The sequence below is a fragment of the Malaclemys terrapin genome, chromosome 6 (genome assembly GCF_027887155.1).
Source record: "Malaclemys terrapin pileata isolate rMalTer1 chromosome 6, rMalTer1.hap1, whole genome shotgun sequence".
Classification (NCBI taxonomy): Eukaryota; Metazoa; Chordata; order Testudines; family Emydidae; genus Malaclemys; species Malaclemys terrapin.
Window position 1 is genome coordinate 36,024,046 of NC_071510.1, and position 16,382 is coordinate 36,040,427.

The following is a 16,382-nucleotide window of genomic DNA, read 5'->3' on the forward strand; positions in this document are numbered from 1 at the left end:
CCAAATGTTAATATTTCTGTTTTATGTACAGTCTTCTTACGTTTCCTTTTAATAACATGCAGCCAGTGAGGTAAGCAGAACAACTTTGAGTTAACTGAGTGTCATAGGATTAAACGGAAGACCTGTCATTCTCATCTCATACTGGAACCATATATAAAAAAATGACACTCCAACAGCATTTCCACAGTTCAGTTTTCTTATCACCTTTGGCCTTTTATTGTATTTATTGGTAATCAAGCTCCTAGTAGCTGGGATGAAAGCCTCTCTTAACACTGAAGGGATATGAGATAGGTTCCTTGAACCAAAAACTTGTAAGTAACCAGACAGTTGTCTGTTTTACTGCATTACTGACGGAGGCGCTGTAAGGAAATGAATCAGTATGAGAAGTGCTGCTGCTATTGGGTTAGTTTTCAGAAATCTGAGTCCCTTCCTTAACCGCAGCAATTTGCAGAGGAAAAAAACGAGAGATTTCAAATGTATATAGGGTAGGGGGTAAATGCTTGGAGGCACAGACAGGGCCGGCTCTGGCTTTTTTGCCGCCCCAGGCAAAAAAGCCGCCGGCCACCCCCCCCCACCCGGCGGCCGGGGGGAGGGCGGCCGGAGCCCTGGGAGAAGGGCGGTGAGCCCCGGCGGGGGCTCCGCTCTCCCCCCGGCGGCCAGAGCGCAGGGGGCAGGGCGGCGAGAGGGCGGCGAGCCCCAGCCAGGGCTTGCCGCTCTCCCCCCCCCGGCGGCCGGGGCGAGGGCGCCAGAGGGGAGGGCGGCCAGACTGCCGGGGGGAGGGCGGCGAGCCCAGCCGTGACCCCGCTCTCCCCGGGGGCCAGAGCGCCGTGCCGCCCCCCTCCAGGTGCCGCCCCAAGCACAAGCTTGGTGGGCTGGTGCCTGGAGCCGGCCCTGGGCACAGACTTCCTCTCCTCTCAGTGATTTACATTCAATTATGTTGTTGTTTAAAAAAAATGAGGAGCTTTTTGATGTACTTTTATTGTCACTTTTTTGGATGGATATCAGCATGTTAATATTCACCAAAGTTCTTCATTTGTTTCCAATAGTAATTTGTTTTATCCCTGACATTATATTAGCAAAGACAAAGGAAGTATATAACTCGTATGAGAAAAGGAAACACAGGCAATACAACAGGTATTTTGCAGCAGTTGAGAAAAAATAGCAGGTTAACTCTGCCTGATTTCACAGGCTTTTTCTTGGTAATGTAGCTACAGAGCTTCTCAAAACAAGGAGATGGAAACACATAGGTATTGGCTTGTTAATAGAGAAACATGCAGGTTTCACCTTGGAAGCATACATATTATTTTTTTTCAAGTTCAGGTACCTCCTCTCAAGCAAAGTAAAAGACATTCTCTTTATTTAAGTTTTCCCTAAGAACACGACACAATGCCTAAAGGAAGGAATCTGCTGTTTAAACAGACTCTCTCTCTTCACACTGATTCATGCAAATCCTGAATTCAAATCCTTCATCTGCCAAAAAGCTCTTCTTATCTGGCAGTAGAATGCTGTTCAGCAACTTTAACATTTTATATTTAGAGCTAAGATGCCACCAATGCTGAATTAGTAGAATATAACAATTTACTCTCTAGCAGCAGGTTTATAGTTAGGAAAATTTGGCATTGCATAATGAACATAAAAGAAAACAATTAAGCACCCAATTACAGAGCTGGAGCAGGATACTAACTCCACTGGGCACTGATCATGTAAAAGAAAGCAACTGAAAAACAGGACATGAAAGCCCAAATACTATTGGTCTTTATAGGTCTGAGCCCTAGATGCAGAAATCCCTCATGGAGACTGGCTTTGTGCATGTGTGTATGCTAACTATTCCTTTGTTGTTTCAATGCAACAGACTCATATTTACATTTCTAAGTTATGCTAACATGTTTTACCAAATGAGCATTTGAAAAACCTGGATATTGGAAGCTAAATTAGGTTCCTTTGGTTACATGATGTGGATATGCTTTTTGATACAAAAATACTGGATGGAAGTTGTAATTCACAAGAAAGTTTTTTAAATATCACAGACTATAATGCAGTATTGAATTTATCAGCTCCCCAAAAATCCCACACCCCCGGTTGAAAAGATCAGCAGAGAATTCCCCTTGTGGAGGGGAACTCCCCACTGGAGTAATGCTGGTGAAAATGCCAGAGCTGAGTCCTGTACCAGCCACCCCGTCCATTTGTGCCATGGTGGGGGGTGCTAAGGCAGGGAGATAGCAGGCTGGGACAGGCCAGGAGGAGGGGGAGGTAGAACATGGAGCTCCAATACTTCAAATCTCCACTGGTTTAAGGTCTCTTAGGATCCTTACACTAGTGGTAAAAGTTAGAGCAGCCTCTTGGGTGCTCTAAATAATGTCAAGGTCAGGCTGATGCTAAATCAGGGAGCATTATGCCTCCCAGGCAGTGAACATAGCTTGGCTGCTGTAGAGAATTGCACACCTAGGATCTAATCATTTCCAGAGCTTCAATACACGTGATAGATCCACAATTTTCCTAGTAGGCAGTGCCTTATCATTGAACAAAACACATTCTTTCAAACATATTAAAAAAAGGGCTCTGATTACTGGGCAGCTCATGGTGTGAAGAACATAATTAACCTTGAAAACTCCTTTCCCACTAATCTTTTGAAAAATCTAATATAAATATGATGGTTGCTAGCACAGGCATTAATATGAAATTTAAGGCTAAATCTGCAACCCCCGATCTCCATTTGCCGGTGCCAATAAAATCTTTGCATGACATGACACCATCATGTATTCTCTGTATGCCACATATTTTACAAAATACAAGTATTTTAGAAATGGTTAAGAGAGTTTTAAATATTGTTATTAGTAATGTTTTTCATATCATATCACCTATAAAGATAGATGCTTTAGTGTCATCTAACCCAACAGGAATCAGAGGCAGAGGAAAATTATAACAAATACTTCTTAATATTGTAACATTCAGAAACACCTTACAATTATTTTAAATAGCTGATCCATACAAAATAATGTCAAGATATTAAAGTTGAATATATTATGATCTTCTTGAGCTATTAAAAAAGCTTCATCCCTCTCTAAAGGGGCATTCCTGGTTTTTAATGGTATAAAGTTCCTATTTCTAGCTCTCGTAAAAAAAGGATTAGATAATAAATCTGTCACTGTTGCAGGACTGAATGTCTTGGGTCCCAAGCCAAGCTAATTTTGGGAGGGAAATTTTAATTTTTGGGGAAAACAGGAAACATTTATCTTGCCAGCTGTTTGTTTGGTTTCTTTTAATGGCAGTAGTGAAGCCTATCTGAGGTTCAGTTATGAATAGTTCCACTGGAGAAATATTAGTAGGCAGAATGCAGGTAAGGTGGTAAAAATGCATGTTAAGCATATTGTATTAAGTAGCTCTGCATTGTATCATATTAATAGCAATACAAATTATTTTATATCTATATAGATACAGACACACTTAGCCCATATCCATTTCTGGAAAGGAAGTGAAGAATTCTTTATCTACTAAAACTCCCAGCGAATTTAGCAATGCAAAATATAACTCTCTCACCTGGAATTTGGCCAATATTCAGGGATTACCACAGGATATTTAAAAATTAGTCAGTTTCTTGGTTTTCTTCATCTTATCTATGTACAGCAGCAGCACATTGTCCCATCACCACACCTGAGACATTAGTACAATATTTTGCTTATGTCTGCAGTGTCAGCCACAATGGCAGCTATTTATTTGGAAGAAGAGCATCACCTACTGAATTACCAGCAGCATCCAGTACCTGATCAGATTGGTATGGCTGCAGGTATTATGTGTCGGATACCATACTTTGAAAATTCCAGTTATAACAATGATGTGTTTGAAAATATACATAAAATACCATGAAAAGAGATACAATTAGAATTATAGGCAACAGCAATTCATTAAAAAGTAATTATGAAAACCTCCAGCAGTGTACTATTTTGGTGCATACAGATGTAATTTTATCTGTGTCTGTGGGCTGTTTAAAAACTAATGTAAGTATTTTACAACTGAGATTAAAAAGTGATTTAAAGAATGGTTTTTGAAATAACAGTATTACATTAACTTTTCAAAGCCGTTTTTGTCACTAACTATTGCATTGAGAAAACCCAATTATAATGACACAAGTTCTGCTCTGCTTAAGATTGTATCAGCTTTTCAATTACAATCTCTTATTTTCATGGCTATGTAACTCAGAAGTAAAAATGTGTTTTGGATTGAATTTTAGGTCAGGGTTTCTACACTAAAAGCTACATTTTTACAAAATGGCAACCCAAAATCTGTTTGTTATTACAAATTACATACTACGACAGTATAATACAATTTGAAATGATTATGATGCACACTCCCTCTACTCCCTCCCACCCTCCCATGCCTGGTCCTTTGAGGTTCTGAGTGCCCCTAGCTTTTATCAGTCTCAGTGGGAGTTAAATAGTGTTGTCTGAACCTCATAGGATCAATCTCTTAACTTAAAAATATCTGATTTTAAAAAGGATTTTGCAGATCATTAGTCTATGTACATTGTACATACCAGACCAGTTCACTCTGATAAAATCACAAGAATGAAAAAGTTTTGAAATATGAATTTACATGATAAACTCTCAAAGGCTTTTTCTGGTCAAGAATGCCCGTTAAAAATATATCCTGGTTACAACGTGCAAAATTCTGCAGTTGAGGAAAACTCTTGTAAAAGCTAATGGGAATTTTGCTATAGTAAGGGTTAAATGATTTGGTCCATTGTCAGATAATCTATATTTTAAAAACCAGTGCGTAGATATATACATGATAGAAATCTTGGATTTATTGTTTCATCACTCATGATACTGGTGAGAGTTTTTATTTTTTATACAATGCGAACATCTGCTCGTACTGGCCTACTGTCCTCAGTTCCACCATCCCTATGAACTGAGGTAGTGAAAGGGACTTGGGTCCATTCACAATGCCACATACAATGGCCTAAATACTAGATTCAAGCTCGAGCTGCTTTGTGAAGGTCCCCCAAGTCTTTCAATGGGAGCTGCATGTGTTCAACACCATTGCAAAGTATATCACAGCTTTAGGCATCCAAGTTAGAACATTTTTTCCCTTGTCTCTGTCTGTTTCAGTTTTCCCACATGTAAAATTGAGTGGTGTGTGTGTGTGTGTGTGTGTGTGTGTGTGTGAGAGAGAGAGATAATATTTCCTTCACTCATAGGTTTATTGTGAATTTTCACTAGTTAATGTTTCTATACCACTTTGAGGTGCTGGATGAAAGAGGTCATGTTAACAATATATATGCATTTATTTATGAATTATTATTAATTTTACCAGAGTATAGACCAAATCTTACTTTGCTTCCAGTGCCAATGCAATGATGCCTGCAGCCATAGGTGCAGAGGCCGAGGTTCCAGTATGACTGTCTGTACAACGCTGCCTCAGGTCGGTGGTGATCTGGAAGAAATTGAATGTGTGAAATTTAGAACACAACTGCAGAAATCAGAACAGGTTTCTATTGCCTACGTGAGTCAAATGCAGGTGAACAGAATTTTCTTCTTTAATAGGGATAAAAAAGGCTTTTGAATACATTGATTTGAAACTTTCCTATTCTACTCACAGGTTGAAGGTATTTGTGAACTTGGAGAAATGTTCACTCTATTCTACAGTACTGAACAGGTATGTTAGTCTCAGTTTGTCATGGCAGGACCACCTAAAGATTTGGAAATTAGAAAAACACACATACCAAAAGTGGGTTAAAATTCCGCCCTCATATTACTTTGCATTTATATAGCACTTTCTATTCAAGAACCACAAAGTGCTTTACAAACATTAATGTAATTAAATCTCTCAATGCTCTTGTGATGCAGGTAAGTATCATTATCCCAGTTTTACAGATGAGAAAACAGGTATGAAGGGGTTAACCAATTTGCCTGAAGTCATATAGGGAATGTATGGCAGAGCTAGGAACAGAATACACATCTGCTGAATCCAACTGCTGTGTTTTAACCACAACACCATGCTTTCTCCTTTAAGCAATAATTCATCTGAAAATAACCCCTAGTTGTTACTTAACACCCCACATTGGAACCCATAGGAGGTATCATCAAACAACTTAAATGTATGGAGTGGCCACCCTGAAAGAAAGCTTTCCTGAACCTCCTCTTCCGGATTTCAAACAACCTCCCAGCCTCATCATCAAAAGCAAGCTCTCCACAGACCAGGACACACCAACTCAAAGCGGCACCAGACCTTGTCACAACAGATGCAAAACCTGTAGACTTATCTCCAATGCTACAATGATCAACATTCCTTACACACCTTTCACGACACATGCCTATCACAACATGTGATGTACCTCATCTCATCCAGTGCACTACAAGCCCCAATAACAACTATGTGGGTGAAACCAGACAATCACTACACTCTCCAATGAACACACACAGAAACACAATAAAACACAAAAACACCATATCACCCATGTGTGAACACTTTTCACAAAGCAATCACTCCATATCTGACCTATCAGTCCTCATCCTCAAAGGAAACCTGCACAGCTCTTTCAGAAGATGAGCCTGGGCGCTTAAATTCATAGCTTTGCTAGACATAATCATGCTCTTAATAAAAACACTGTTTTTAGGGGTTATTACAACAATCACTAACCCCTCTTTTTGTCCTATGACTACAGGGGTGTTAATGGGCCACTTCACCTCGGATGGTCCCTTAGAATATGTGGTAAACTATCTGTTCAACCTTGTATTTAGCTGTGACACCTTTCCCAGACCTGGGGAAGGGCTCTGTATAGCTCGAAAGCATCTCTCTCTAACCAACAGAAGCTGGTCCAATAAAAGATATTACTTCACCCACCGTGTCTTTGAAAATCCTGGCAGCCTCAAAGAAACTGCCTCAGTCACGTTGAAGAAGTTTTTATCTGTCAGATCAACCAACTTCATAAGTTGTTTACAGTCTTATATTGTAATATATTGCTTATAGAAAACTTATTTTAAAATGTGGCCTAAGTAGATAAAGCTCCAAAAGCCACAATGGGCATGTCCAGTGAAATAGACAAAACAGAATTGCATTTAACAAAATAATCTTGCATTTAACATTAGAACACACGTATCTCAGAAAGAAGTGTGATGACAGGAAGATAAATGTATTTCTACAAAGTTTTAAATCACATGTAAAGATGTATTCAAACTAGTTATCACAGTTCAGGGGACTAGCACAGTGTTACAAACATGCTTCTAGATCACTAATTCAAATCTAGCTCATGTCATTAGAAACAGAAAGTCTTTATTATCTACAATTCTTCAAGAGGACGTGCAATGAGTGGGTGGTGTCACAGTAGCTCCTTGTGAACAAGGACCTATATCACAAAAAACACTAGATACGTTAAAAATTGGACTGGCTTTCCTAACATTTTAGGTGGCTCTTTAGGTTAAGTCATTAATGGGGCAGCGTGTGGGTAGTGGGGAGAAGCTTGCAGTTTTGCTGCAGGTAGTGCACCTCTTCCCGGGCTATACAAAGCTCTTGATCTCCCGGGCTCGCCACTCAGCAACTTTCACGAGCCTTATATTTTACATATAAGACCACTAGTGAAGACTAGGAGAAAAGCTGAAAGATGGGGAAAAAATTGACTAAGGTATTTAGAAAATCATGTTTCTAAACTATTAGATCTGCCAAAGGCCAGTCTACCTCTCAGCTTCCAAACTCTCAAAAGTCTGGAAAGAACCATTTTGGTCTATTTCTGAATTCTTGCTAAATCATTTTATTCTGTCCATGACCTGTAAAAATCTTTAAATAAAATTTTCAGACTCTCCCTCATTTAACAATTGTGCATCAATTTGGACAATGGATATTTAGAGTATCAACGAAGCACTAAGTGTGTGTACTAGTTTATATTGTAAAAGGGGTGCCCAAAACCATCCTGTATTTCCCACACCCTGGTGTAAATGGAATATGTACTGTAACTAATCTCTAATACAATGACATACTTTCCTTGATATTTTTTGAAAGGGGGTAGGTGAAGGGAAACTTAAAGGGCCAAATTTATAGCAGGAGGGCTCCAGAAGCCCTGTGTCTACTGTGCAAATGCAAATCAGGTAGAGTATTTGCAGGGGAAATCTAAATGGCCAAGGAACACACAACTATGTACATAAATTAAGTTCTGTGGGCTTCTTCGGGCACCTCTTTCTGAAAATTCGGCCCCAAAAGAGTGGAAAAAATAAAGCGGAATGAATAGCACATGCTCACTCTCTCTTACACAGTGGCCAGCAGAACTACTGCACCCTGCGAAAGAGTAGTGCAGTCACTGAACTCTCCCTGCACTCCAAGAAGCACTGGATTTTCTTGCAGCACACTGATACCTTCAGGTGCTCATGCAGGGGAAAGTCTCATCCTCATCTCCCCTGACAATGGTTTTGCCTTGAAAGACACTATTTAGCCCTCTACATTGAAAGCATATTGTCTGATGTTATCTACATATCTATCATCAGGAGAAAGAGAGGAGTGTTTTTGAGGCTACATCTACACTACAAGCTTGGAGTGAGATTCCCAGTTTGTGTAGACATACTCATGCTCATTGATCTAGCAAGCTAAAAATAGTAGTGTAGCTGTGGTGGAATGGACAGTATGGCACTGTGCTAGCCGCCCTGAATACAAACCCACCTGAATCCTATAGGTACATAACTGGGGCTACGAGCATGTGCCGCACACTGTCACTGCCCACGTTAGCAGGGCTACACTGCTATTTTTAGTGTGCTAGCTCAGGTGAAAGCTACCATGAGTACAGCTATGCGAGCTGGGAATCACACCCCTAGCTCATAGTGTAAATGTAGTCTTAGTTTTACATGTGCAGTGCCCACGAATAGCAAGTGCAGTAAAGCCATTACACTCTTATGCTGCATTGTTTGTCCCATGTCCTAGCAGACATTGTACAATCCCTTATCTCTCTCTTTCACTCAGCAAATATTGCAGCAGAAAATGTGTAACGAAAGCTCCCTAAGTGGAAATCCTATCTGAGCCATTTCAAAGGGAAGTTACTGATAGCAGCTGAGATGTTTAGATGTAAATTACAGGAGAAATCTAAGGCATGTTTTTCAGCATTAAGGGTGCACTGCCAGAGAAGTCTTGTGTCTATCTTTAGAAACAAAGAGACAGGACCACCAACAAGCAGTCAAGCTTCAAGAAGAAAAATGATGTTCGAGATTCCAGGACCACATGAGGGCAACATCATTAATCATAATACAAGGAGATGAGGCCTGCCAGGGACATGAAGTTGACATTAGTGTATGAAAGCTGTCATTCTATTCAATAGTGTGAGTGGATGTGGGCACCAATTTTGGATCTTTTACCTAAAGTACAATGCACTCACAGGTTTTAGATATCATTGTAACAACTGCTGATCTAAGGAAACAGTGATAAGCCTAAATTCAGGCTATGTAATATTTTATAATGCACTGTGTTACAATCATCCCGTCTTTCCTCCAACAACAGAAGAAAACAACTGGATTTGACTGAAAGCAATTACATACTGGCTGGTAAAGATATAGTTTAATCAATATGAAATTAACAACTTAGAACACCATGACAAAGGTCAGTTTAAAAGTATCATTATCAGCCCAGTATATTTTCTCCTTTACCGTATATGAGAGTCAGGTGGTTTTCAGACTAAGTGCAATTTTATAAAAGAAAGACCCAGATACCTACAGTAACGGTTTGGTACAAGCGACTTACTCTGAAGATTTAAAGAAGTGTCATTTCTGTACAGTTATTATTCTGGTTATGATATCAATCTTCCCTTAGTTATAGCTGTAGGGAAAGTTAGTTATTCAGGTCAAAAATAGGATTTTCCTTTGCAGAGAACATTATCACTTCTCCCATCCTAAGCCTCTTATTTCCAGATATTTCATAATTCATGTCTTGAGCCCTTAGCTGTGGTTGAAACACTTTTTACCTGCTGATGTAATTCCTACGGGTATGTCAGCTTGAACCGACTTGTCTTCTAAAATGAGAAGTGTTTAATGAAAATCTGTAGTTGCCAATACTCCCTCTACCCCAGTGTCATGTGATCCCAAACCACTTTCCATTGAAGGTGCCATGTTGTATTATATCTGCTCTACAAGAGCAGTTGAACGGGGGGGAGGGGGGGTTAATAACTGACAAGAGATGCTATTGATGAGCATTGAATTAATTTTTAAAAAGAGCAATTGTGTATGCCATAGATCGTAAATTTCATCAGTGAGTGGGGGATTTTCATGCATAACTCACCAGTATTGTTAACAGAAAATATTTGAGTAAATCCACAGTACACTGATAGTATTGTTATTATTTATTTGTGTAATGCCTTTGCTAAGATAAAGGCCATATTAACATATAGAGCTAGATTGTGCCCTTAAATACAGCCTATTCCAAGAGGTGGTGCAGAAACGCAAGGCTCTAGGGGCAATACGTAGAAGCATTTCTGCCTGGGGGGGGGAGGGGCACAATGCCTTCTGGAGCTTTCTGAGGTTAGAAGGGGAGGAATTTGCTACAGTTAAGTGTCCTAGGCATATTTCATGTCACTTCTACTGAGATCCTTGGAGTCTCACACTAAGCATGTGTTTCAAATGATAATTGTTTTAAAGGAGTACATTTTTCAACAGGCCTATACTTGGTTTCCACTTATCTGTGTCCCAAATTGTGGCTTTATATACTTGTGCCTGCACTTTGCAGCTGCTCCTGCAAACATCTGATAACAATTCTAGCACTGAACTATTTAAAAGGAATACGTGCACAGTCTTTGCATCTGAAAAGGCAGGTATACTTTGTGCATGCACAGTGGGAGTCAAGAGATGAAAATTCAGTCCAAAATATGCAACAGAGATTTTTGACAGGTGCAGTACAATATAGTAATAACTAATATGTATTCTTGGCCTCATCCTTAATGGAGTCTTAGTGCAGGACATTAATGTCAGTGGGAGTTTTGACTGTGTAAGAACTGCTGACTAGAACTGAACAAGCCAGATTCTTGTGTCACTTACTTTAATGTAAATGTAAATTCCATATCTTCATCATAGTAAATGAGATCAGAGACTTGCCTATGTTACTAAAGCAACTATGATTATACCAGATTGAAAAAGAACAATTCTGGCACATAGCATGTTTGTGAGGATGAAAAAAACATGTAAAGGGGAAAAAATGTGTGGTTATCCACAAAGAATATTTTCTTAGGACAAGATGAAACCAGGAGATATCTGTATCAGCTTTTACATACTCCCTCTCTCCACTCACCATACTACTGAGTGCCTTTTTAGAACACCCAATACCACTAGCATTTTTGCTTGTATGGGGACTGTCTACTTGTCCAGCTCAGAAAGTGCCACTAATACAAATTGGATAGGAATACAACATAATCAGCACAAACCAATATGCTGATTTCACTGAGATTTTTCAAACTCCTGTCCCTGCTTAATTCTGCTTTGTATTTGTACAATCTGACTCTATAACCAGATGAGACAGAAGAACAATGTGCTGTCACTTAGCGATATTTCTGTATTACTATATTGTTAAAAACTCATAATATACCGGGGGCTCGACTCTATCCTCAGTTACAATGAAATAAATGAGGAGTATCGTCATTTAAATCAGTTACCTAATGTAAATCTTCTGTGAGATCAGAATCAGGCACTAGGATATTTATGTTGGATTTTTATGGTGGATTGTATTTTATAACATATTTTCTCCTTTCTTAAAAGCAAGGCTCTCATACACACAGTACAGCAAGCTGAACTATCACATCCAATTAGACTGACCTATAGAAAAGTCACTAATCTTAAGAAAGCTGCTGCTGCTATTCCACACGACGAGGCCATCAAGCCCTTTCTATCTAATTTCCTTTTGTGGGTGGGTGTGAAGTACAGTCTTCAGGACAGGATTAAATTTAATTTATATAAAAATTTTAATCTTTATTTTTCCCATCGTTATTTGCTGTTTATATATATATACACAGCACCAACAATGTCCTGGTCAGTTTGAGGAAAAGAATGAAGATGAGGTCTCTGCCTCAAAGGACTTACCATCTAAGCAGACAACATAAAAACTAAGGATAGGAGACGTGAGGCAGCAAAAAGCCATATGATTTCATAATGAAATTGAATTTGCATCATCTTAGCGCCATGATTTGTTGGCTTTGTATAGAAGTTTTCTATGTTTTCTGGTGATGATTTTCACTTGTGTGTATTAGTCAAAACATCTCTGTCAGGGGCATTAGGGTTATTAGGTCTTTTGGAAAAGGTGTGTTATACTGAGCAAGTTAGAGAAGAGAAGAGAGAGGCGATATTAATATTATCCTTAGCCATAACCCTATAATGATAGTTTACTACAGATATGTGAGAGAGAGAAAGACGGGGGAGACGGTCATCATTCTGTGTGTGCGCTCAGAGGACACTGATTGATAGGTTACAGCTGTTACTTGTAACTCTTAAATTCTTTCAGTTAAAGGGTTGGTTCTGCAAATTCACCTCATCTCTCTTTAGAGCTGACCTTAGAGTAATATAAGAACTAACACAAATGTTGTTCAAAGGAAGGTGACTGGTTTGTATACAATACTGTGGGAGAAGGCTATTTCCTGCACTCAGTGAACAATGTTTTTCTTTGTTATTGGAAGTGTCAGAAGGGATTACGCTTGCTTGAGGTGCCAGCTACCAGCAGTAAAACATCCTGAGGAGAGGTTATGGACCTCAGGAGTCAACTGGTAATACAGTGCAACACAGAAGAAGAGGAAAGGGTCTTTGATGGAATATTTAGGGTCTGATTCTTCACTGTGTGAAATCAGTTGAGTTACATTGGTATAAAACTGATATAACTCCGTGGAGAATCGGGCCCCTACAGTGTGGCTATTAAGTGAACAGATGGTGGTTTGAACAAGAGTAGCCAGGATCTGAACTGGGCCATGATAAGCAGAGAATCGAAGGAGTACTGTAATCTCCTATGGCAGCTGGCACTGCACATGCCTTAAATGATTAACATGTATGAGCTGGATCAGCCCACGGTTATTGGATCACAGCTGCCGGACCCAATTCTCAGAACTAATGAGCACTCACACAACTCATTGACTTCAACTAAAAGCTGCATTTCTTCATCTCCACTGAAAAGCAGGCTCTGGATGTCTCAAATTTGCATTCTAAATTAAGAAAAATGGCACTTTTGAAAATATAGGCCTTAATATATTTGCCATATAAGTCTTTATATAAAATGGGTATCAGATTTCCCTATTTCACCAGGATAATGTATGGCTAAATTTACATTTGCCAAACACTTTGGGATCTTTGAAAGTAGGACAATATATGAGTGCAAAGTATTATTATTATTAGAAATATAATAATGCAATAAATTTTAAAAGCTATGTAGGATTAAATATCTGTAGACTAAACAACATTTTATTTAACCTTATTCTCATGATTCAACTTACAAGTAAATTTACAATAATGGAAGTGTGATAATAACAAAAGTGTGTGGAGGTAATTTTGGGTCAGAAGTAAGGAATATAAATGCCCTGATATAATGAGACTGTTTAAGTGTAAACACAGGGAGTAAGACTTACCTAAAAGAATGGAAGAAAATGATTGAGAAAACTATGATTGAAGAAGAATGAGAGGATTGCATAAGATGTAACAACAAGTCAGGCCGGAGAAAGAATTTAAACAGAAAAACATGACTGATATTGTGAAGAGTTTAAGAATGTTTTACTAGATGATCCCAAAATCACAATTTCACAATCAAGAAAAAAGGTTACACTGGTTAAAAAACCAGCCTGGCTAAGAGGGGAAATGAAAGCATTACTATATAATATAAAACAAATGTAAAAAAGGGAAGTTGATAGCAACAAATATAAATTAGAAGTTAGAAATTTGACAAGGGAAGTAAAAGGACACAAGTGGTAATCTATAGTCAGGCTATAGATTCTATGGCAAGGAGAAGAAGAAGGAGTATTTTAAGTGTATCAGGAACAAAAGCAACCCTAAAAATGGTGTTGATCCATTACTTGATGGAAATGGCAGAATTACAAATAATATCACAGAAAAGGCAGAAGCATCCAATAAATATCTCTGTATTTGGGAAAAAGACAGAAGATGCATTCCCCTCATTTGATGATAAAATACTTCCCATTCCAACAGTAATTAAAGAGGATGTTCTGCAGCAGCTACCCTGGCCAAGGAGCTTGCTGAACTCTTAAGTGGGCTGTTAAAGTTGGCTTTCAATAATCTTGAAACACTGAGGAAGTTCCAGAGGACCAGAAGAAAGCTAATGTTGCATCAATATTTTAAAAGGATAAACTGGATTACTTTCTTAAATAGATTAAAACTTGCTAACTGATATCTCAAAATTTAATAGTAAATGGGGAATCATCACGAAGCGGGTATGTTTCTAATGGGGTCCCACAAGGATCAATTTTTGGACCCATACTATTAAATATTTATCAATGATCTGAAGAAAACATAAAATCATTACTTGATAAAGTTTGTAGATGACACAAAAAATGGGGAAGTGGAAATAATGAAGAGGACAGAACACTGACACAGAGTGATCTGCATTGCTGGGTACACTGGGTGTAAGCAAACAATCTGTTTTTATATGGCCAAAGGTAAGGCCATGCCTCTAGCAACAAATAACTTAGGCCATACTTTCAGGATGGGGGAACATTACCATGCAAAATAGTGATTCTGAAAAAGACTTGACATTCATGGTGGATAATCAGATGATATGAGCTTGCATGAGCTGTGGCTAAAAAGGCTAATGAGATTCTTGGATGTATATGTGCCGCTAGCAGACCAGATGCCAGCTCATGCCAGAGTCCCAGGCCAATTCACTTGTGTATTAGTTTAGATCAAAGTAATTGTTAAATGTATAAGAGTGTGTATATGGTGTTTAAACTTCATGAAAACTAGTGGGATGTTAGTTGCATTATTTTCACTTATCTGTATCCTGTTATAATGTAGTAGCAAACATTTACATTGTGTGTACCCCTGTAACTAAATAACCCATCAAACAAGAAGAGACCTTGTGGAATGCAAATGAAGAACTCTAACAGAAAAGTGCTAATTTCAAAGCAAATGGTCATTGTGCCTGATGATTGGAGGTCAAAGACTTTAACTGTATTCCTCACTTTCTGTCATCAAAGGAAAAACCCACATGGGGAGTGACCCAGTCAGCTCAGTTTTCTGTGAGAAGAAGCTATAAGAATGGATTTAATGAAAGACCCTTCATCTCTGGACTGTTTGGATTCTAACAAGGCAGAATTACTGAACGAGAAGATGGAGATCCAGAGTTATTCTGGATAGCCCTTACAGACTTTGGGGAAATTGGCAGATTACTAACTTTCTGCTACCATTTGGAATTATAGACGGTGACTCACCTGTACATATATTTTACCTGTTTTAACCTCTCAATAATTCTCATTTCCTTTTTGTAGCTAATAAATCTTAAGTGGGTTTACTATAGAATTGGCTGCCAGCATTGTCTTGGGTGTAAGATCCACAGTACCAATTGATCTGGGGTAAGTGACTGGTCTTCTGGGACTGGGAGCAGCCTAAATGTGACGTGATCTTTGGTGTAAGTGACCATTTATCACTTAAGTCTGGTTTGTCTGGGTGGCAAGACAGATTGGAGCATCTAAGGGACTGTCTGTGACTCCATGGTAGGACTGGTATAGTGATCCAGGAGCTCACAGGTGGTACTGGCTTGGTGACATCTAATTATAGAACACATCACCAGCTTGGGGTGTCTTCCCTGTTTTCTGACAGTCTGCCCTGGGGTAGGCACTCACAGTTGTGAGCCACCCCAGAGAGCGTGACAATATAAATAGGAGAATATCAAGTGGGAACAGGGAGGTTATATTAATCCATATATCTGATACTGTGAGTGGTGATTGCTCTTGGACTACTGTGTCCAGTTCTGGTGTCCACACATCATGTAGAAACGCTGGAGAGGGTTCAGAGAGGAGCTCAATCTATTTAGTTTATCAAAGAGAGTTAAGGCATGACTTGATCATAGTCCATAAGCACCTACACAAAGAACAGAAATTTGATAATAGAGAGCTCTTGAATCTGGCAGACAAAGGTATAACAAGATCCAACAGCTGGAAATTGATACTAGACAAATCCAGACTAGAAATAAGGCACCAATTTTTAACAGGGAGGGTAATTAACTATTAACAACTTGGACTCGAAGAAGGAATTATTTCAGGGGAGTCCTGTTGTATGAGTCATGCAAGAGCATTGATTAGATGATCACAATGATCCCTTCTGAACTTAAAATTCATGAATCTATTAATTTTATTGAACTTTGAAAAAAAGGTTAGCAAAGGTCTTTGAAAGGACTGTATGGGAAATTTGATTACAGAAATGAGTATTGCTAGAAAATGGAAT

General features: G+C 38.9%; 1 protein-coding gene across 2 annotated transcripts in view; it reads right to left on the reverse strand.

Moving 5' to 3' along the window:
* PCSK5 (proprotein convertase subtilisin/kexin type 5) overlaps nucleotides 1-16,382 on the reverse strand; it is a 295,959-nt gene that overhangs the window by 132,035 nt on the left and 147,542 nt on the right. For both annotated transcript variants that reach the window (XM_054032645.1, XM_054032646.1), the window contains exon 9: nucleotides 5,330-5,430. In XM_054032645.1, coding sequence (XP_053888620.1) covers nucleotides 5,330-5,430 — 101 coding nt within the window. The remainder of the gene's footprint in view (nucleotides 1-5,329; nucleotides 5,431-16,382) is intronic.